Source organism: Orbicella faveolata, unplaced genomic scaffold (genome assembly GCF_042242905.1).
Source record: "Orbicella faveolata isolate gen_17 unplaced genomic scaffold, um_ofav_v1 contig_14, whole genome shotgun sequence".
NCBI lineage: Eukaryota > Metazoa > Cnidaria > Anthozoa > Scleractinia > Merulinidae > Orbicella > Orbicella faveolata.
In genome coordinates this window covers 8,022,732-8,045,369 of record NW_028301541.1, presented here as the reverse complement: position 1 = coordinate 8,045,369, position 22,638 = coordinate 8,022,732, and the positions used below count along the sequence as shown (strand labels likewise).

Here is a 22,638-nt window from a genome sequence, read left to right as displayed (position 1 = left end):
GGGATCTTGGTATAGGGGAATCCTTGTTTACAACATCTGCCTCATTAGCATAAGCAATTCAGTTTCTGATCGAGCTACAAATAAATTAGGTGTGAGTATTGAAAGGTCATAGTACGGTTAACTCTGCCAATGAATATGAGTCTGATGTATTGCATACTTTTTGTGCAACACGGGTTTAAAAACTCAAAATTTTAAAAAGAATGTATGAGCTCATTAGCGCTTTTGCCACCCAGAAAATTTGCAGTTTTTGAACAATATCTCCTTGAATATTACAGCCAAAGAGCTCAACATTTCACCATGTATTACGTTTCACTAGCTCTTTAGCTGCCTGGAGTCAATTCATATCTAACATGTTTCCTTCTCTACGCAAAGCTCTATGCAAATGAGCAAAAACGTAAACAATGACGTCAGCATGAATCCCTCCCCCTATAAGTAGACGAAATCTAAGCCGCTCAGCCTTCCCGTCAACCAATGGGTCCAAACCATTTTTTCCCAGTGTGTGAAGAACGAGCACCACAACCTCATTCCCAGGGCCTTCCCCTGGACCATTTTAAAAATGGCGGCCTTTTTGAAAAGTGGAGAAGGCCCTGGGGACGAGGTTGTGAACAGCAAACTCCACAACAATGTCGTATCGTGCAAAATGGTGATACATTTTGAATTTTAAGTGTTCTTCTATTTCTGCAATAAAGGCGTGTGTGAGCTATTAAATCCACAACAAGGATTGTAAGTATTGCATTCTGTTAAATGATTTTCAAGTTTCTCCTAATTCTGCTGTGAAGACTGCAAGATCGACAAACAGACTCCTTGTCTTTTAGAGTTCCAAGTCAATGTGAGTTGAATTTATGATCAAAATTCTAAAGTTAGCACTATGTATACCTTTCAAACAACAAAACCCAAGAACGCAATATGTCGAGAGAAGATACTTCATTGTAATCTACTAACAAATATTGCGAACTAAAAACAGTAGAGATGAATGGTGACCCTTTTTGAGGAGTAAGTTACAACTTTTCACTGAACTTTTTCATTTCAAAACTTCACATCATTGTTCTCTACTATTTTAGAGTCTTGATTGCTAGTGGACTGAAATTTTCTTAATATTTATTCTAATAGCCAAAAATCTGGTCATGTGGAGGCTTTAAAACTGCAACAAAAGTTGACAATTGTTGATTGCTAGTGAACTGAAATTGCCTTAATATTTATTCTAATAACAAAATCTGGTCATGTGGAGAGTTTAAAACTGCAACGAAAGTTGACAATTGTTGATTGCTAGTGGACTGAAATTGTCTTCATATTTACTCTAATAACTAGGAATCTGGTCAAATGTAGGGTTTAAAACTGCAACGAAAGTTGACAAATGTTTCAATTCTCGGTCCTGAATTGTCGACTCTCGGTGACCCTCGTCGAGTCTCGTGCGCTCTCGAAAACACACGTGGCGACTCGGTAAACCTGTTTCATTTTTTCAAGATAAAGACAACTCGCGTATTCTCAGCCTGTTTTATAACTACGTACACGAGAGCTAAAAAAAACTATTATGGACCGTCACTGGGGCGGATCTAGGGGCAGGTTTGGTCGAACGCCCTAAATTTAAAAAAAAAAAAAGACTTAGACATAACATGCTAACTTGGCCTCAGAATGCCAGAAATCCAATTTCCTGGGACCTCAATTTCAAACTTTTCCGGGAGTGGATGCCACCGGACCCCCGCCTTCTGCGGGGGGATCTCCAACCCCGTCTCTAAAATCCTGTATCCGCCCCAGCGTCATTCTCGTTTAGTCGCGCCTTCAAAACACCACTCTGTACCGAACACAATTGTGGATAAAATACACATGAACTAACGTGACATAATTGCCTAAAATTGCAGGACTTTTGTTATCCCTCGCCTTGCGTGACATAAGGTGTCTTCTTTCTAATATTCTAAGGCCCCGTCCACACTAATCCGTCACGAAAACGGAGCTTTTCAAAAACGCTCCTCAAACCGGAGGAATTTGAAGACGCCGGCTTCTGTATAGTGTCGACAGAAACCATTTTGAAAACGGAACTTTTCGAAAACGATGACGTCACGATAATCACCTGATTTCCCTGATCGAGTTTTCCTCAAACACAAATCCAAAATAACCGGTGATTGATGCGTTTTCAAATTCCTCCGACGTAGTGTGGACGGAAACATTTGATACGTTTTCAGAGAGAAACCTTCGTTTTCAATTCCTCCGACTTAGCGTGGACGAGGGCTAAACTGTCAATCATAGAAATTATCGACTGGTGTCCACTTCGTACAAGAAACCGGTATCGGGCATAAGAACCCGATTATATGACGTACTCTGCACAAACACGCGCCATTTTTCAAACGAAGCAGGCTTGATTTTACTTGCTCCTCCAGCGCCGATCATGTCACATGCCTCGGGCCCAGTGAACATGTCACCGGAGACTTTGTCCACCAAAACGACTTCCTTCTTGTCCGATACCTTCTCTGGTTTGGTGAACTCATAAAATCCACGCCCTGCTTTGAACGGGAGGTCGTTCTTCTCGACGAAAGTGCGAATATCACAGCGTTCATCGACGTCCAGGATCTGGCAAAGAAAAATTAAGTTAATAAGCATATTAGGCCCAGATCGAACGCCGAACTTATTATGAAACGAACTAAATTGAAATCTGAGTCGATCTTAATGGGTAAAGCTTGACCGTTGGGTCAAACGTCGAACTTAATTCGGACGAACTCAGTTAAGTCAAGCGCCGATCTTATCATAAACTTAATTCGCTCCGTTTTATTCGTCTCATGTGTAGTTCGACGTTTGAACTGGCCCCTAACCAGACTTTATTTTTCTGGAAGGCTACTACAAGTATTGACACAAAAAGAAAGCCTCCATGACTGTATATGAGAGCTGAGAGAGATGCTGCAAACATTATGGCAACAATAAATTATTGACTCGTGGGATATTCAACGATATACCGCTCGAAAGCATCGCATAACTGGTATTTCTCTACGAAGTTTGGTTGTTTTCAATAAAATGTTGCGCAGTTATGTCGTTGACGTCACCAGATTATGACGTCACTGACCTGAAATCGTGAGGGATTGACCGGTACCAGTCCCCCGTAGTCTGTTCCGCCCGTGTAGGTACTGGTGCTCCTCCCAGCCAGGGTGTCAAAAAGCGAGTGCATGTTACGATTCAACCCAGAGCCCTTTGACCTCGCTTTGACCTCTGCTTCAAACGCCTCCAGATGTTCCACGCCCTGTTCACGATAACAAATGGCAGTTAGGAAATCCACGATGGAAGCAAACTGGTCCAGCTTCAAATGCCATCCACATGTGAGCTCGGCGAGTTGGCGGTAAAATGTATCTGATCCGCCATAGTTGAGGCATTGTACAGAGTATATACGCACTCCCATCTCGTTGTAGAGTTTCTTAGCTTCTTCGCGCCAGTTTATCTTGAGTTTGTTCAAGTGGTACGAAGGGGGGTGGGGCGAGGCATCACCCAGCATCACCAACGAACGCTGAGAGTCTGGTGTCCAGGAAAGTTCTTCACGGACCTTAAAGGAAACTCGAGAATTTCAGCATAAGAAAGAATGGAAACATCATCAGCATACTGGGTTGGAATGGATTATCTGAAATTTTCCTGGCTAACGAGTTAGTCTGAAAAAATAAAGTTTTTGACCGCCATGGGAGTGCCATTCTTCACCGCAACTTCAAACATGGCTTGGTTCAAAGTTTACGCAAATGGTGAGCAGAAACCCTGAATGGGAATTTCGAATTAACTTTGGCGTGTTCCTTTACCAGAATTTACTTGGGGCGCCTGGAACTGGGCAGAGTATACGCGTATACGGGATAAAAGCAAATGGCACTCACATTTTCCGTTAGGGAATTTTGTACTACCTTTCATGTCGTTCCCATTATTTTGGAAATTTTCCTTTTGGGAAAACTAAAAGAGACTTACCATTCACATCCCAACCGAAATTTCTTTTTTTTTTTCGGCAATTAATGATAAACAACCTTCACCGAGTACCCATTTAAAATACTGTTTCGCCTTTCGCGCCACCTAACAAACAACCATTGAAAGACTTATGAAGACTTTTTCCTTTAATCTTTGTTTGTATTAAAAAAAAATCCTGTTTCGCCGTCCTTACTCGATAACCTACGAACTAAAACGTACTGTGCTGAAAATCGAACTTTTCGGTGCTAAAAACTTTAATCCGTCAATCACTTTTTGAACAAAATGTTGGGTGAAATTTGATGTCGGTGCTTTCTTAACTAGAAAAGGTTGACACGACCAACTGGCAATCATCTTTTTAGGTCTTCAACAGCACTTTTGACTAAGGCTGCGTCCACACTACGCCAGAGGGATTTGAAAACGGAGATTTCACTCCGACAAAACATCAGATGTTTCCGTCCATACTGGGCTGGAAAAATTTGAAAACGCAACAATCACCGGTCATTTTGGATTTGTGTTTGAGTAAAACTCGGGGAGGAAAATATCATGATTATCGTAACCCCATCGTTTTTGAAAAGCTCCAATTTCAAAATGTTTTGCCTCCACATTAAAACCCAAAACCGCCGTTTTGGAATTCCTCCGGTTTGAAGAACGTTTTCGAAAAGCTCCGTTTTCGTGACGAATTAGTGTGGACGGTAAGCCTAGCCATAGAAATAAAGCTGCATTCTTAAATTTCTCCGTGTGGACGGCGCCTGAGGCCTTATTCATTTCTTTCCTCAGTTCTTTCTTTCTTTCTTCCTCTAATTTTTCTCTCATTAAATGCTGGTATGTCACTTTCCACGAAATAATTTATGCTAAACGCGTCTTCACTGGAATGCACGTGCATCAGTCGCTGCACGCACTTGAAACGTCATTGCAAAGAAGCCGCAAAAGAAAGTTTGGAACAAAACTAAGGTAAGCTAAGTTTTGCTCAATTTTCGCTTGTACAGGTAATATCAAACGCATTGTAAGTAAACGTGAAATAATTTTTAAAGCTTCATAAACTGACGAAAGTCAGAACGCACGTTTTTTCGGGAGAAAATAAAAGTTTCATTTAATAGCCAGATTTGAGGCAAACCTGTAGCTGGATCAAATACACCTTATTCCAAAATCATTAAATAGTCGCCATTTTAGTGTTCTTTTGTTTGCTTGCTAATTAGCCCTTGTTGCCTCGTTCAAGGGAAAATATTCTTTTGAATTTCGAGTTTAAGAACGAGGCAACAAGGGTTAATTTGAAGGCAAACGCAAGAATTCACCAAAATGGCGGCCATTTTGGAATAAGGTGTATACGACTTGAGACAATTTGCCTGTCAATAAAATAAACGTCCCAGACAAACTCCAGGCCAAAATACCACGCACCTGTCTCAAGACAAGCTCATAGCACTCATCAGAATCGTAACCGCAGGTTGAGGAGACAGTCTTGATGAAGTTGCATATTTTCTCCTTATCTGTACTGAGGTCCACCCATTTGGTGTCATAAGTTGTCTCTTTGTCCTGGTAGTCACCGTGTGCAAACACAGCAATGCGAATTCCAGGAATCTCTTTGAAAAGCCGAGTTACTGTTTCCTCGATACGTTTCCTGACCTAAAAAATCAACAAATGAAATAATTTTCCGTGAGTTTTTGGGTTTGAAGCAAACTATTTTTAAATTATTCGTGATAACCAATCAGCCAAGCTGAAAGAGGATCCACGAAGCAGGCTACTAAAACTGATTGCCGATCTTCAAGCATTCAATCTCTATTTTTTGGTCCAATTTTGCTAATTTTTTATTCTCCTCTCATATTTTTTTTCTGGTCAGAAAAAAAATATTTATGTAAAGATCTAAAATTAAATATTTCTTTAAATAAGCAAGTATGCAACATTTGTTTCTCTACACCACTTCCCCAGAATTTATGGCAGGTTGTGGTATCTTATAATATACCCTGTGAGCAGGTTCCTCAGTGGGACATGGGGTGAGAAGTGAGCTCAGAGGAAGGTCTGGGGAGGAATATCAGCTTGCTACTAAGGCTTTCTCTTCATCTTTTTACCCTATACCCCACTATATAAACAAAAGCCTCCATTAATGGCCCAGGAATATGCTGTGATATTTATCTGTTCTGAGAGGTGAACAGTTTTCTGAGAGCATAGCTCGAGGAAAACTGTGAGCTTTGAGGAACAGTTTGAACAATATCTGAGCACATTTTCGTGCCAAATAGAAGGCAGGCTATTTTGTTTATTATCCTTCAAATATTTTTGAAACCAGCAAAGTTTTGAAAATTAGGGAATATTACCTGGATATTCCAGAGTTTTAAGTGGGGCATATTCAGTCATACGAGTCACATTTAGACCACGCAAGTGAAAAACATTTGATGGATTACAAAAGAAGACAATAACAATTCACAGGCCAAGCTGCTACACGTAACCACAAAGAATGATTTAGTGGCCAAAGCCTCTTTCATTTGTTGCCTTATTTACTGAATAAAAGATTTTCTAGATCTTGACTAATAAATCTCCAGATGTCTAGTCTGACATGCATGTGTCTTGCACTAATAGATGTGTACTATAAACTGATAGGGAAACATACTTAGAGAGGAGTCGAGGTCTAATGGCAAGTGCAGATTATGTCTTATGAACTGTCAAGAAATAAAAGTTAGTTACATGTAATTCAGGTCAAAATTTGCTAAATAAATGAACGACTGAAGGTTCCTTCTTGACAAAATAAATTAACAGGGCATAGAGGAAAAAGTTCAATTTTCTGCCAGAAAAGATTGTTTTTTTAATCTTTTTTTTTTTTTAATTTTTAGTCTTGTGACAACATGAATGTTATAGAAAAATCAATATAAACGAAATCATGTACAGTTAAATTTTAGCACACTAACCAGGTTGGCAACCAGTGTTGCGTCGTGAAGGGGGTCTTTCATAAATTAAGTGGGATTGTTTTGTGAGGACGTTATGGTATTTTGTACCTGAGTAAGACAGGGGTACATAGACCCTGTGGTATCAAATGAGAAGACTATTTCCTTGATATCAGCTCCTCCCGTGGCAGCTGCTGCCCCTGCCCCTGCTGTCGTTGCTGGTTTTGCTTTCTTAGCAGGTGACGGAGCTTTTTCTTCTTTCTTTCCCTCAGTAACTGCAGAAGGCTTCTGAAATATAACATAAACTTATTTATGTCAGTAGCAGATGAGATCTTTATTAGAGGGAGTTGCATAGTGGCGAAAATAGTTAGTGAGTGGAGTCTGAATCACAGGATTGAATGAGTCCAATGCTGGCTGGGGCCACTGTGTAAAACATTATGATGTTACAATCAGTAGATATCAAAGAAATTACTATCAGGTATCATAGACTCTATAAGATTCATGTACATGTTCATAACCTTTAGATTATGTGACTGATGAGGAAAAATGCCACCCATTTCAATAAAAATGACTGCAAACTGGAACCAAAATCAAGCCAGTATTTCTTTTCACACTTGGAAACCATTTTTTTGCAAATATTGGAGTTATAAACAGTGCAGAAAATGCACTTCTCGGTACATTAATAATTCATCAAGTCAAAACAAAGAAAATCACAACTGTGAAGGGGGTTTGAATACCCAGTCTTAATTAGAATGGATTTTGACAATTTTACCTCTCCGTTTACTCCTTAGTTTTTATTTCCATTGAGAAGATATATCAAATACTCGAGAGCATGTTTCATCGGCTATCCAAACACCCCAAATTTTGTCAAAAATACTCCGCTGCATGTCCTCTTTTCAAATCTCTTCTCGGTGATTAGATATCCCAATGAAACACTGCCTCTCATGTTTGATATATTACATAAAACTCTGAAGTGTTTTGATGTTACAGGATGTATTTCAAGCTCAATAATTATTTTATATCTTACTACAATGATAACAAGCCTGCGTACACTACTACCATAACAATAAATGTGGCAGTAGTTGCAGGTCCTGCTGTAACTAAGACTGTCCCCTTCAATGGCATTAGATTACAGTTAGTATTATTCAATGCATCATGAATTAAGACTTGACATGAACCTCTTAAACTCATTTAGTAGAATAAGTTCATCAAGTTCAAACAAAGGATAAATCATGAGTGTGATGATGCTCAGATATCTGATCTTAATTTACATATATATAGATTTTTGTAATGTTATATTTCTCTATTTTCGTCTCAGTTTTAGTTTCGATTGAGAAGATATATCAAACACTCAAGATAATGTTGACCACAAATTTATAGCAAACACCTTGAAGTTCATCAAAAATACTCTGCTATGTATTGTATTTTCAACTCTCTTCTTGGTGTTTGGACATGTGGACAAAGATGGTCTTTTGTGTTTGATTATGATATCTTATGGTTTGAGACTTGACATGAACAATAAACTTAATAACCTCTTCATCTGCCTTTTTTCTCTTTCCTCTGCCAGTTCCTCGGCTTGTGCTGGGTTCAGGTTTAGTGTCATCTGATGCAACTGAAGCTGTCACTGCCGCCCCTGATGAGACAGTGCCGCCTTCTCCTGTATCATACAGGAACTCTGTATCTGGCAACAAGACACGGTTGTACGACGTTGACTGAACAAATACATCAAAATCCTTCAGTTTCTCCTTATCCAGGTGAAATTTTGTTGTTTCCTTTGCAATTCCAAGCAATTCACGAACCTGAAAAGAACAAAATTTGAGGCTTTAAATATTGCTAGTTACATTGTACTTATTTATTATAATGTTATTTTTATAAATAATTCTACAAAAATCTTGTTAATTAACATTTTCACACGTTTGCCAGAAATATTTAAATTTGAATTATAACATAAACTGTACTTCGTCAATGTGTATTTATTTATATCCAACACAAACAACATATAAATATAATCAAATACAAATAGAGAATAAACAGCTCATCCAAGACAGCGAAAGGCACAGCAAAGCAATCAGAAATCAGCATATGGAAAATTTGAAAGTATAACCAGTTAAAAACTGCAGGGGAACAAGCTTATTAAATAATATTGTTACAGTTGCATACAGTTTTAGCGCTGTCTCAGAATAGCATTTCTGGTCATTTGTGAGTATAATTTATCATCTATGTGGGTTTGTGTAACTATAAATTTACAGATTTAGGAAGAGGTACCAACACATCATGTTAGAGCCCTTATAAAGAAACATTTTGCAGAACATTGAATACCGAATGCGCTGTTTGCTTGCGGTTAATTTCACTCATGTTTGCTTGTGGTTAGCTTTAATTTGTTAGAAAGGGCCAAATACAATATAATGCTCTCCTTTCCAACAAATAAAAGCTTTCTGTAAGCAAACACAAGTGAAACTAACCAAAAGCAAACAGTGCATTTGGTGTTTGGCATTCTGAATTTGGTGTTGGGTTCAAATTACCCCTTCCACAAGAAAAACTCGATAAACATTCTGCCAATCACTGCCCTGATTGCACCTGTTCAACATACAACCATGCTTAGAGATTCACATACAGTACCTGCTGTAAAAGCAGGAATCTTCAAGACTCTTTATCTGGCTTAAGCTATAGTTTGCACTACATATTTAAGCTGAATGTCTAATTTACAATTTAAGATTTTCAGTTTGTATGTTTGTGCTAACATGCACCAGCACATCAAATCTCTTGTTGGTAGACTTAAGCTTAAGTATTTAACACCTGTTTTCTGCTACAATGTACCAACAAGTTTTCTCCTAGTGGTTAAAAATAATCCGTTTGATTGAGAATAAAATCGATTTCTTGCTATCGATGTTACAATAGTCCAAATGGAGGGTTTGATTTCCACAAGCATTTATTCAGAAAAAAATCCCTGTGTATAAGCTCTGATGAGCTTAAATTTAAGCTTGATGTGTGTTTGGCTAACCAAGCAAGTTGCGTTTCTGTTCAATGAGAGTTCAGTGTACGTTAATCGCGATCTAAATATTTCCATGATGAAACTCAGCACCATTTCTTATCATTTAGCTACTGTACCTCGTCTCCGGATGCCATGGTTCCATCGGATTTTCTCCTGACCACAACTTCTTTGTGAAACTGTATCGTTTCTGGTTTGGATAGTTGATAAAATCCCCTTCCAGTTGCAAACTTCAACTTGTGTTTTTCCACAAAATTTTTGATCGAGATGCGCTCAGTCACCTTCAGAGTTTTAAAACGTGAACTGCTTACAACCTCTGTAGCAGCTGGTGCTTTGGGTTTAGCTTTTCTAGGAGGCATTTTTAGGCGGAAAAATCGGAGTGATCGGACTTCAGGTTTCCTTTGGGGACAAGCTGGGTTTCTGCAAACAATCGTTCCAAGGCGTCACTCCATTTAAACACGAAAATCAACAATACCAACTAGGGAGAGGTAATGCATACGATTCTTACATCTATTATTTCAAGTCTGTAGAGTATCTTACGAAAAGAAATGGTGTTCGCCGTCGCAAAATACCCAGTACTTCTCCAAACAAGGAAAGTTTGAAATAATTTCTAAACTGCGATCATTTTTTTCTTAGAAAGCAAATAATTACCCACCCTCCCCACCCACAGATAATGTTTCTTGTTATAAAAGTGGGTGTGTTCCCATCTACAAGCAACTTACCAATCCGCATCAATTTATTTTTAGCCTTTAGGTACCATGCCACCGCGCCGTCGGCGGAAGGTTTTTGGCACCTGAGGCCATTCCAGCAATAATACTACGATTTGATTCTAGTATTGGTTTAGAGTCGATTTCCATGTAGCCGTTTTGGGAGCTCGCCGGACTCTAAAAATGGCTGGAACTTTAGCCTGCGGAAAATACCAGGGGCTGATTTGGACGATACAATTTGGTCGCAAGACAATTTTGTTGTTCGCGCAGCTGTTTGCTTTCGAAAATCTGTGGAATAAGTAACCAAAATTAAGGTTTACGTAAATAAAATTTTTCCTTATTCCTGCACCCTTTCGGGATTGTAAGAAAAAATGCAACAAACACGTTTATCGAGCATACGTGATCCAATGTTTTAGTATCTTAGTTTAAGTTAACAAATAACTTGATTAGCCAATGACGTAAAGTAAAGTTATTACACGAACAGATATAATTCTCTTTAGTTAGATTTTAAGTTTTCTTTGACTCGACTCGTTAGCTGTTTAAGCTAGGAGCCTAGCAAGCCCCAACTGCTCGAGGCAAAATAAAGTATATGTAAGTACCTGTCAGTGTCAGAGTTGTTCTGAGAATTTTACAGGACTGGTTGGTTTAATATATAGCGAACATTGTAGAGCAAAGAGCCCATTTAAAGATAAATTACATTGTTACACAAAATCCTATAAAGCACACACGACTATCTTTTCATTTTAATACTGCAGATTAATTCCTAATTTGTGTCCAAATTTACAAGTAATTTGGACAGTTCTGTACGCGATAAAATTAACAGGAAATACGGTTTTATCTAGTTATTTAATTATAAAAATTCTCTGACTGCCAATATGTGCTTGGCCCGTGACCTCGTCCAATCTTGTCATTCCTCGGAATTTTTTTCAGCCGCCTTTTTTTAAGTCGAATAGCATGAAGTCCTATTACATATACAATAATGCACAACAAATTTGTCTGGCTTTTGCTTCAAGCGTTGCTATATTTTAATAAGATAACTTTCTTTTTACATCATCATTGCACTTAAACAATCTTTGATAAATAAACTGATAACAAAATGTCCAAAGAGTTGTTAAAAGGTACGTTCTGGTGTAGCTGTACCAGATATTAACAGTGCCAAGAGAGGCTTAAGAGTAAAATAGTTAATCCCCCACTGGCAGGCCTTATGCCTAAGGAAATCCCTATCAAGTTATTTTTAGACACAGTACCCATTCCTTCCGCAGATAACGTTTCTGAGAGCGTTACTAAGATGTTTTTGCGAAGGATCTCAGAAAATACGTACAAAGTCACTTGGGCTGTCCACCTGAGTAAAATTCACGTCACATTATTATTTATTTCCACACTCTCCTGGGATTCTGTAACCAAGAGTGATCTTACAATAACTTGCGAGTGATTAATTTGAGAATAAGAACTATGGGGGATTAACTATCGTACTCTCAATTCTCTCTGGAAAGTACCTGTAACGTGGCATTGGCGACTTCAACGAGAACGTTACTAAGAGAATTAGTTTGGTTTGGTTTGGACGTTTGTTTAATTGACTGTAAACACTTGGTCTTCTGATTATACACAGTAAATTAAAATTACAATTTTTATCCTTATTTTATAATTATGGATATGTTAGGATTCGTTATTATAATTTATTGATTTTTGATCTAAGGCTACGAATTTAAGAATTTTTTTAATTAACGTACTAAATGGATTCAAATAACTTGTGCAACTAACTTCTAAGGCTTCTTGGGTTTTCTTGAATAAGTGGGCTCTTTTGAATCGATCATTTCAACTTCAAGTTTGAGCAAAAAAAATTACTTAAGAGTCGGAGCAACCATTTCCAGCAGATAAAAACCCTCACTTTCATCATATTCTTATTCCCAGAGATATTCGATTATCCCAGCTACTGGAACCTAAGCTCCAAAAGGCCCTCGCACAGGAAGTATTAGATCTTTGAGTACATGGCCAGTTCTTTTCGGCTGGAAATATCAATCAGCAGTGGGAACGAGAACGAAATAGGGACATAAGTTATGTCCAAAACAAGGCTGACAATAAAAAAGGTATTTTCTAACTAAGAATTGGTCAAATTTTAACTGTCAAATGAGAAGTGATGTGTTTTTAACTGATAGCTAACATCTGAGATCTGAAAACTTTAACGATAGCTGAGAAATGCCTAAAATTTTAACTGGTGACTGCAATTCCAGCACGTCAACTGCGCAGACCCCTTGTGTAGGGAGTCGGAGACGAAGGAGCACGATGTTACTCTGTAATTAACAAAATGTGTCTTGGTTTTGGGGTACCAGACTGTAGCAATAAAAAAAATTAAATATTATAATTGAAAACAATGGGCTCAAATTATAAGAATTATCCTATGATTTGTCTATTTTTAGCAATTTGATTTTGTAGTTAACGGTTTCACTTAAGATGCCTTCTTATCGTTGTCGATATCCTCGTGGACTTCCTTGTCGTTAGAAGTCGAAGCTTCTTTTCCCTTTGTCAGCGGTACTTTTGCAGTAATCCTACACGAAAAAATGATACAACTTTTAAGATTAATAAATGCATGCCTCTGCTTTTACGCGCCAATCCCATCCCAGAAGCTTCCATTGTTTAACTGTTCGTTTCAGTCTTTTAAAAACGAAGAGCTCTGGTATCTGTAACAATCATCCTTTTATTTACCACGGAGACGCGTTGGCCGAATGGTCAATGCATTTGACTTCTAATCAAGCGGTGTGGCTGCAAGTGCTGGCTGAGATCGTCTTTTTGTCTTCTTGTGCAAGATCGATACTTTTTTTTGAAAACGAAAATAAAAATGAAAGGAAAAGAAACAAGGCGCATATATACCATGCATATTTTCTGTAATTCGTAATTCGGAATTTACATTGCTGACAGAAGTAAACTGGTATGATCTTGCTGTGCTAGAATTGTAAGTAGCGCAAGTAATCTAATTATGTTGTATTGTAAGCAGTGTAAGTATTAGTATTGTTAGTAGAGCGAGTATGCGTATTGTATAGAGTGAGTGTTAGTATCGTAAGTGGCGTACGTAATAAGTCTTTTGTAAGTAGTGTAAGTAACTACACTAATATTGTATTGTAAGCAGTGTAAGTAGCAATTAATTAAAATAAAAAAATAAAAAAATTATGATAAAAAATATCGATACTTTGCCCTTACAGTGCCTTCTCCACCCCAACACAGGATTATAACTAGTTACGTGCGTAATTGACAAGGAAATGATAGTTTTGTATTAATTTCCGTTATTTCTTGACTCTTTCTTTTTCTTTTTAAGAAAACAATAAAATCCAAGATTGCGGATCGAACCAACAAATATGGTATCATTTTGTAGAGCAAGCTCAGGGCTATCTAATCAATGCAAAGTAATTTCGCTGTGCCTTAACAGGGGCGTTCCTTCCACATTCCCCCCACCCCCCCCCCCCCCCCCATGTACCACGGTGAAGGTATGAGTTAGCTTATACGTACGAGGGTTAATCCGCGCTACACTATTGTTGGGACGCAAAAAGTTTACTTTATTGCTCAACTAAACGCAGTATCTATACTGTATATTCAGCATAAAAATCAAAGGCTTTGGTTCTTGTGGTGAATATGGAGTATTCGTTTCTTTAGGACCCTTTGGGACCTCGCAAGACCTTCGCTGTCGTTATTGAAAGAATGACTGTGGACTAATCTCCGTTTCAGCCACAACTTTGCAGTTTAGTCTTTGTGTCTTGCGTTCAGGTAGGTAGAAAAAGTTGTCCTTGTTAACTTTCTCTTCACTGTTTAGAAGCACTTACTTGCCAGTGGCGTCCTCTACAGCACTCTTTATTTTTCCCATACACGAATCAATCTCCGTCTAGAAATTAAAGCAGAAACATGTACTTTAGTTCATATACGTGATTATTATAGTACCATAATCGTAGCTATAACAAAATTCTCGATCGTGATTGGTTCTCCACGCGCCTATTGGCCAATGAATCGGTGCGCGGTCACGTGGGTGTCCAACTTCAGGAATCAATTTTAACTTTTTGTAATAAGCCATTTCCGTACCAGAGGTTTTTTTCTCACGCGCGCTGGACGGAAATATTTCGCTTCGCTTCGGCAGCCGAAGGCCTCTGGCACGAGAGGCGAAACCGCGAGAGGTGAAGCCGCGCGGGTCACAATAGAGACATGACCGGCAACGGAAACCGCGCAAGAAAAAAACTTTGGCGCCCAGGGTATTTTCGAGTTGCTCTTACCTTATCCAATTACAGGTATCAATAAGCCATGTCCCAGTTGCTTTTTACCTGTTTCAAAACGAGTCTTGGTGTACAACCTTTCATATTGAAATGTGGTTTTCTTGCACGTTCATTGCTTTGCAAATCAAGCACATTTCCGTATGAAAGGTTGTGCGCCAGGACTCAGTTTGAAACAGAGGTAAAAAGAAACTTGGAAATGGCTTATTTGATACCTGTATGTACAGTAATTGGATACCTACGGCATTCGCACGTCAATTAGGTGAACTTTAATGGCTTCCGGCCTTCTTAAAGTTGTCTACAGTTTTTAAACTTAAGGAAAACTCTACTGATACCCTCTTGACCTAGCATTGAATAGGTGGAGGCCGCCGAGGGATAAACGTTTTCCCTTCTTTTAATTAAGTAAATATATCCTTATAAGAGTACAAAAGTGACCTCTAGTCTCAACAAGGTTTTGTCAATATTAACTTTAGTTATACATTCTCTATGTTAAAATAAAACCTAAACACTATGGCTTGATTCCACGCAGAAAAAAAAAATTATTGTTGAAAAAGAAACGAGTCAACTTACTTACATTTATGCCTGGCATATCGCATTTTTGTTGCATTAAAGAAGAAATTAATTAGATTTTCTTCATTGTCACAGCAGCAAAAAAGTTTGAATACTTACCCTGTACATGTCGTAAATCTTTGGAATGGTGAAAGCTCCAATGAATGCTGCAAGCCAAGGAAAGACTCGTTAAGAAAAGGTCGGCACACACTAGGGGACATGTTGCGGGAACGTGAAGCTGGGACAAGCCCCTTAGTGTATACGCATAGGACGTATGTTGCAGGGACAGTACGCAAGCGGATATTGGTTCATTCTTATGTTGTAGCGGTGACAGTTTGCAAGAGCAGTGTACATGATGCGACATTAAAAAATGGAGGTCATTTTGTCCCTGCTTCATTACGCACGAATTCAAAACTGCTGAATTTCATGCAACATGTTGCGGAGACAAAAGTCTCTCTTACATGTCTCCGTGTGCCACCCTTTAGTCCCTCCATGCTACGGAAACTGAAATTGAGCTGCAGAGGTATAGTACATCCAGGCCCGATGTAGACTTGTTGTTTCTGTCCCAGGTGAGTGCTGGATTGTACTAGCCTTTTATCCGCAAGACAAAATTATGTTTCAGAACTCTCTAATTACTTACCCATGAAAATCAGCGTTATGCCGCTGAACCACTGAGCCACGTAAGAGAGAACGTACAAGCCTACCAACAACTGTGAAATTAGAAAATCATTACGTTACTTGATTGGATGGGAAAGTATCTAATTTTCTGATAAGTTAGAAACGTTTCCATTTTTTTTACGGAGTTAAAATCCTCTGAAAATAATTTCATCCAAAACTCCTCTATTTTGTATCGAGAATTATGTTTATTGTAGAGAGGGACCTGGGGAGGCAGCATTTATGCAACGCGCGAAATTTCTGACACGAACTCACTTTCGCGTCAGCTCGTGCGCGCGTGTACGCTGTGTGAGTGCGAGTGCAGTCACTATGCATGCGTGAGTCAGAGCGCTTGACTAAGTGGCATGAGCGAACACGGCAGTAAAGTAGAGAAATTAATAACTTAGTAGGGTAAAGTAGTGGGAGTCTTAGTTAATTAGCCAGAGCTTCTGTGAGTCCCAGTTTTTTTATGACCTGCAGGTTGTCTAGCGTTTGAGAAACCCTGGCGATTTATTCATAACACAGGACGGTTATGAAAGCATGTGAATGTGGTTACCTTTTTTGATTAAAGGTACGTGAAAGGGGTACGTTTTCTGACAAACTGGTATACAAAAGGTTTGGGTTGGATCTCGGGGCGAGCCTCCCCGGTATAAAACTTTGTAGATTAGCTCCCTCCCTCAGGGCATCCTACCTTCAGAGAGTCAGATAAGTCATCGACCAAGAAAAGTCCTCTCAGCTTTGTAGTCATGGAAACAGCAAACTCAGCAACTTTTTCACCGAGTTGGTCAGCCTGTTTTGGGATTTTGAAAAGAAAACCATCACCACAAAATTCAACCACTGGTGCCTTACCCCTCCCCCCTCCCTCCCCCAGTCGAGTGTTCCATTTCTTGCTACACTGGTTAACATTGTTTAATCTGCAAAATTTCTACTTACGATCAGTGTTTTTTATTTGCATGTTACTTTCTCACTTGAATTTGAAAAACAAGTATTCCAAATAGAACACACATTTACGGAATTATAAACCACTGATACTTACCTTATCCTTAGATACTTCAATGTCCTTCGATAAATATGATCTGCAATTCAAACAAAACGTAGTTGCGATAATTATCATATGACTCAATTTTTTTCGGAAGTTGTGTTGCTTCAGTTTTGGAGAATGACACGCGCGCACTTCAAGAAAGAATATTTAAATATTCGATTTATCTGAGTGAGTTTGCATAGAAAAATCATCTGACCTATAACGACTGAAACTATTATCTTTGTAGTTGGGAGTTCATTACTTATTGGTGATAAAGTGAATGCAGTCAATCTCGGAAGAGGTTAGGTTTTTTCCTTCATTATACACTGAGGTTTGCTGTAAATTCTAGTTTACCTAGCTCCTAGGCCTCGATATTTCGCTTCGGTCAATCGTTTTCAGGTCACGTGGCCCGAGGCGAAAGTTTGTGTTACTCCCCGTCTCGGACGATAGGTCATCGAAATCGATTGACCGTGAAGGCCTGAGAGAAAGCCGTACAGGAACTAGGCAATACTCTAATCATGGCCAGCTCTAAAAAGTGTAAATGTTTCTGTAATATGAGGAAATGTTTTAGCATCTAGTTTATGAGACTCTCCCCCCGTGTCTTCGGCTTTGTAATGTGCTGATTTAGTTGTAACATGTGACAAGAAAATCACAGACCACTTTTACTTATCATTAGTGGCCACTGACCTTTTCGAGAGGAAAGAAAAAAAATGTCTGGCCACAGTTTCGCAAGTTGGGCGAACAAATCTTCCTACGTTGAAGCGCTCCTATTAAGTTTACGAGTTCTATCATGCAATTAAAAAATGGCTCCAACTCTAGTAAGTGTTCCGAAAATTGAGGAGACATTAGTGTGACATTATCAAATGACGGCAAAGTCCGCTCCCAAAACCGCGGGGGTACAAGTTTCTTACCCAGCAAAAAGAGCTAAATCATGTGTAGCAAATATATGAATAAGCTTGTTAAAAGGAATATACTCTTCCATATTTAAAACGCAAGGAACCGGCAAGGCATACTTGAGCGGGTGTTCAAATTCGCTTCTCAGAAACGCTGATCTTGCAGTTAACAAAAGTCGTAGGGCCAACATCGGAGCGAGGCAGACCAGCGCTATGTTGGTGAAAACGCTGACCACACTGAACTGTGTCAGGCAGACAAGGAGAACAAAGCCGCTGACAAACACAATGACGGACACTTTGACGTCATGCCACAACAGAATGTCCTTTATATCCATACCAGTGTCTAGCTAACTGAAAAAAATAACAATATTAATTTAATACAGCTACGACCTCGAAAGACTAGAGAGTTAATTTAAGACAACTTTTAAAAATTCAGTTGAACTTCTCGTAAGCGACCACCCAAAATGTCAAGCCTAGCTGGTCGTTTGCGGGAGGTGGTTGCTTACGAGAGCTTACCATATTGGGCAAAAATTTTGCCTCATTAGCATATGGTAACTGGAGAGATTTACCCCGTGTTTTAAATGTTTTATTCATATGAAAAGTCAATTTCAAGAAAAAATCCTGTACTTCCTATTGAGAAATTTCTGTATCTTGTACTATCCAGGAATGCAATAATGTTATAACACCATATTATCCAATTTCGCTCTATTATCTGTCAAGTGGTCGCTTACGAGAGGTTAAAAACTAAAGGAAATTGAAAAACTTTAAGATCTAAAAGTGGCCGCGTTCGCTTACGAGAGGTGGTCGCAACCGAGGTTCGACTGTAGCTGATACAATTTACATATGGCATCGACCTCCTGGAGGTTCCCTGTGCGAAACGTCTTTAAATTTAACACTTGAGTTATCGATTACAGTTTGCACTTTTGTCGAGTTAAATAAAAAATGACCTTAAGATGGATTGGACCCAGGTCGTTGAAATACCAAGCGAGAACCTCAGGGCCATCGATGGCTTAAAGCTAAGCCCAATAATATGTAGGCTAACCGCAAGCTTTCTAAGGTAAATTAGGCTAACAATAGTGCTATTTAGGCTGCCCATAGAGCTTTTACGCTAACCGGAGTGCTAGCTAGGCTAACTGTTAAGCATTAAGACCATATGCTTGGCAGTGCTGCTATACTAATAAGTATACTACGTGATATAATTTGTCATCAGGTGTCCACCTCCTTTAGGTCGCTGTTTATTTCACTTTACTGCTTAAACAAGTGGACAATTTAGTGCTCGTTAGAGGCTTACTTTTTCCCTTGCTACAGGTTAAATGTATCGACAAGTAAATTTTTCTGTGAGATCTTGGTAACTACCGCTCGCTGTGCAGGTGATAGCTGTATGCTTTTCAGCTGAAGCCGCTGGTAATGAACACTGATGTTAGTTTGTCGTTGTTTAGTTTTCAACTACTGCCTCAGAGATGTGGAAAAATAGTTTGTCGAGAATTGTTTTAAACGAGAACTACGGGGTATTTTTCCATTCCAAAACAATTTTTTTACAGTTCTTTTTTTATATATAATATTGAGAACTTCCTTCACATAGTGGCTTTTTTTTATTGAGAACTCTTTGCTGTCGACGAATTGTCCACAATTAACCCTACCAGTCTCTCGCTTTAAACACCACCTAACTTTTGTTTTGATATTCGCTCCAGTTGGTCTCAAGGAATCAGAAAAGAGCATGACTTGCCTTGATATATTTTCTTTTCTGTTGAATATATATTTTTTATCAATCGTCTTTGACCTTCCATGAGTGGATCGAAAATACTGAGCTTAAATTTATTTCAAAAAAGCACAAACTTAAGTATTTTAAAATAAGTGAGTGAAAAATGTTGACAGCTTTCACCCAGCCGTTAAATTAACTAGCCAAAATTCGGCAGAATTCAGCGCATTTTACAACGGGCTCAAGCTGTATATGAATCCGAGGCCACTTTTGAATTTTAGTCGAGTTTCAGTTTTAGCTGTGGTTTTCTATAAATGTGCGAAAGTCATAAAAAGTTTTGGATCAACCTCTTACATTAATCCATCAATTGCAAAGGTTCATAAAATTCATATTGGTCACACATTATAACCACAACATTTATGTAAAATTTGCCGAAACGAAAGCTTGGATAGACTACATCTGGAAAAAGTGGAAGGAAAGGAACTTTTAAGGAGGTTGAAAGCGAATGTAAGGATTTGAAGTGACCTCAACGCCCGACATTTTCTTTATGAATACAATGAAAAATATAAAAGATCATTTTAATTTAAATTTATTTTATAGTCGACGGCTTCCGTTGGTCGATCACACCCAAACAGTGTTTGCATGACGAAGATCATTCTGAATAAAATACGCTCGAAATTTTAACAGGCGTGGAACACTTTCAATTTTACCTTGATCCGAACAAATGCAACTTTCGACATTGTGATTACCACGCGAAATTTCAATAAAGGAATAAAATTCATTTTTGAACCGACAGGCATGTTAGTTTCTATGCAGCTACCAGCAAACTGATCAGGAACTTTGACCGTAAATGTAACCACACATAGACAAAAAAAATGATTTTACAGTTAACCTGTTAGCCGATAGCAACTTCAAAGGAAAATAACACAGGTTTAGAATTCCCCACCTTCAGGTCTTTGTTGATAACTCCAAATATCTTCAGCCGAGCGGATCAGGATTTGTATCTTTGCTAGAATATGGAAATGACGTCTGCAGGCAGCTGACATGGGTCATTAAATATTCAAAAACAGCATAGCTTCCGAGAGGCCACAGAATGATAATAACCTGTTATTTTCTTTTTTGTTATTTGACGGCCAATAATGCGAGGTGTGCGAAATATGACAGTGGGCTAAGGCAGTGACACCTTAAAATAGAGATTTAAAAATGTTAAGTGAGAGAAAATGCACACCCTTTTAAGCTATTGTTGATTAAAACAATACAAAGTAATTTTCCACAGGTAAATTAAAACAAATAATACATAATGTTTTGTACATTTAACTTAAGTCCTTTTGAAAAGTAGATAAATAACTCCTAAGTTAATTGGCACAGTTTGAATAGACATTAACGTGACAAGTTTGTGACAAGTGAATTAAAATGATAGCAAACACACTGAAAATTGAAAACGAGTAACCGGAACTTTCCGTAACAGCTAAGCGTTTTTAAGCAATGACAACGGTGACCCCGAGGACAACGCCTAATAAAAAATGAATTTATATTTTACCTTCGAACTGCGATCTGTTCAGTGCGCCTACTGACCTCAGAACTTGCTCAAGCTAAATATGTAACGCCAGATTTCAATTCCAAATGAAAATTCGAAAAATTAGCCGCTGTCGTTCGCGTTCTCCAAAATATGCAGAACTTAGTCTTGTGCAGAGGACTGCGAAGAAATGTGCAAAGATTTATAACGCACGTGCACAACCATTGTTTTGTTTGATGGCGATCTGGTTGCCATCTTGGTTTGCTTAAGCTCACTGTTTTTTTATACAGTGGATTCCCGATTTTTCTAACCTGGAGAGTTCGAAAAATCGGGGGTAAGATTACAGTATTCATTTCGTCTGAGGAAAACGACTTTTGGTTCAAGTTATCGATAGAAATCGGAAGAGCAATGTATACATATTATTCTCGAACCCAGCGCTTTCTCGACTTAGCCACGGCTACGTCGAAAGGTAGAGCCGGGCAGAAAAATTCCAAACTGATGCCGTAATACGATCCCTATAGTTTCCTCTGATTGGCTGCGAGCTATGTTTGCGCAGGAAATGTTCATAACCGATCCCGAGGGAAAAACAATGTTTTACGATCCACAGCTACTTTGACAATGTTATGACGAAATTCATGATCAATAACAGGACAGACGCATGAAAAACTGAAGTCGATTTGTTAAACAGACACTGTGCTACGTCATATCAGAAAGGATTTTTTTGACTCAATTTAGGCGTTACGGTATCGCGTTATCATGACTGTCTGGGTTGACAACGTTTTGTAGCAAATTTTAGGCTCCGTCCACACTACGCCGGAAGAATTTGAAAACGCAACAATCACCGGCCGTTTTGGATTTGTGTTTGAGGAAAACTCAGACGGGGAAATCGCACGATTGTCGTGACTAAATCGTGTTGGAAAAGCTCCGTTTTCAAAAGGTCTTCCGTCCACACTAAAACGCAAAACCGCCGTTTTCAAATTCCTCCGGTTTGAAGAGCGTTTTCGAAAAGCTCCGTTTTCGTGACGGATCAGTGTGGAGGGCAAACAGTAGAAATAAAGCTGCTTGTTTAAATTTCTCCGGCGTAGTGTGGATGCTGCCTTATCCAACAAAGTAAGAAGCGACGGAATGATCAATTAAGCACATTGTATTGAAGGAATCATAGATAATAATTGATCTATGACTAAAAGGTAGCAATCGCAGTTTTGTTTACAATTATACAGACATTGTTTCAAAGAAAACCGAAAAATGAATGTCAAGGTTTCAAAGAAACCCCATTACTGGGCCTTTCAATAACATGCGGACTCTAAAATTCAAAGCTCAACCGACAAATGCGTTTTACGCTACCGTCAATCAAATGTTCGACGGCTCCTCCCAGCTTCCGGCTACTGCCGAGCGCGAGGTAATCAAAGAGTTGAGCACAGTTCAGACAACGAAACAGTGTTCGGCAGTAGTCGGAAGCTGGGAGGAGCCGCGGAACATTTGATTGACGGTAACGAAAAACGCATTTGTCGGCTGAGCTTTGAATTTTAGAGTCCGCATGTTATTGAAAGGCCCAGAAAAGCCCAA

At 38.8% G+C, this 22,638-nt stretch overlaps 2 protein-coding genes across 3 annotated transcripts; both read right to left on the bottom strand.

The window, feature by feature from the left end:
- Positions 1 to 735: 735 nt before the first annotated feature.
- On the bottom strand, positions 736 to 10,237 carry LOC110040137 (uncharacterized). The gene is made up of 6 exons (XM_020745334.2): positions 9,903 to 10,237; positions 8,327 to 8,593; positions 6,906 to 7,082; positions 5,320 to 5,544; positions 3,053 to 3,523; positions 736 to 2,565 (listed from the first exon to the last, which is right to left on the bottom strand). The coding sequence occupies exons 1-6, from the start codon at positions 10,140 to 10,142 to the stop codon at positions 2,248 to 2,250; spliced, it is 1,698 nt and encodes a 565-aa protein (XP_020600993.2). The 5' UTR covers positions 10,143 to 10,237; the 3' UTR covers positions 736 to 2,247.
- A 1,244-nt stretch (positions 10,238 to 11,481) lies between these two features.
- Positions 11,482 to 22,561, bottom strand: LOC110041473 (reticulon-1-A-like). Of its 2 annotated transcripts, none has more exons than XM_089286426.1 (8): positions 20,503 to 22,561; positions 17,978 to 18,204; positions 16,980 to 17,019; positions 16,635 to 16,733; positions 15,930 to 15,999; positions 15,410 to 15,456; positions 14,303 to 14,361; positions 11,482 to 13,036 (listed from the first exon to the last, which is right to left on the bottom strand). In XM_089286426.1, exons 2-8 carry the CDS (start codon positions 18,190 to 18,192, stop codon positions 12,937 to 12,939), a joined length of 630 nt encoding a protein of 209 aa, XP_089142552.1. In that variant the 5' UTR covers positions 18,193 to 18,204; positions 20,503 to 22,561; the 3' UTR covers positions 11,482 to 12,936. The 2 variants fall into 2 exon arrangements, with proteins under 2 accessions (XP_089142552.1, XP_089142551.1); XM_089286425.1 differs by having other exon boundaries at positions 17,978 to 18,208; positions 20,503 to 20,604.
- Between the last annotated feature and the right edge of the window lie 77 nt (positions 22,562 to 22,638).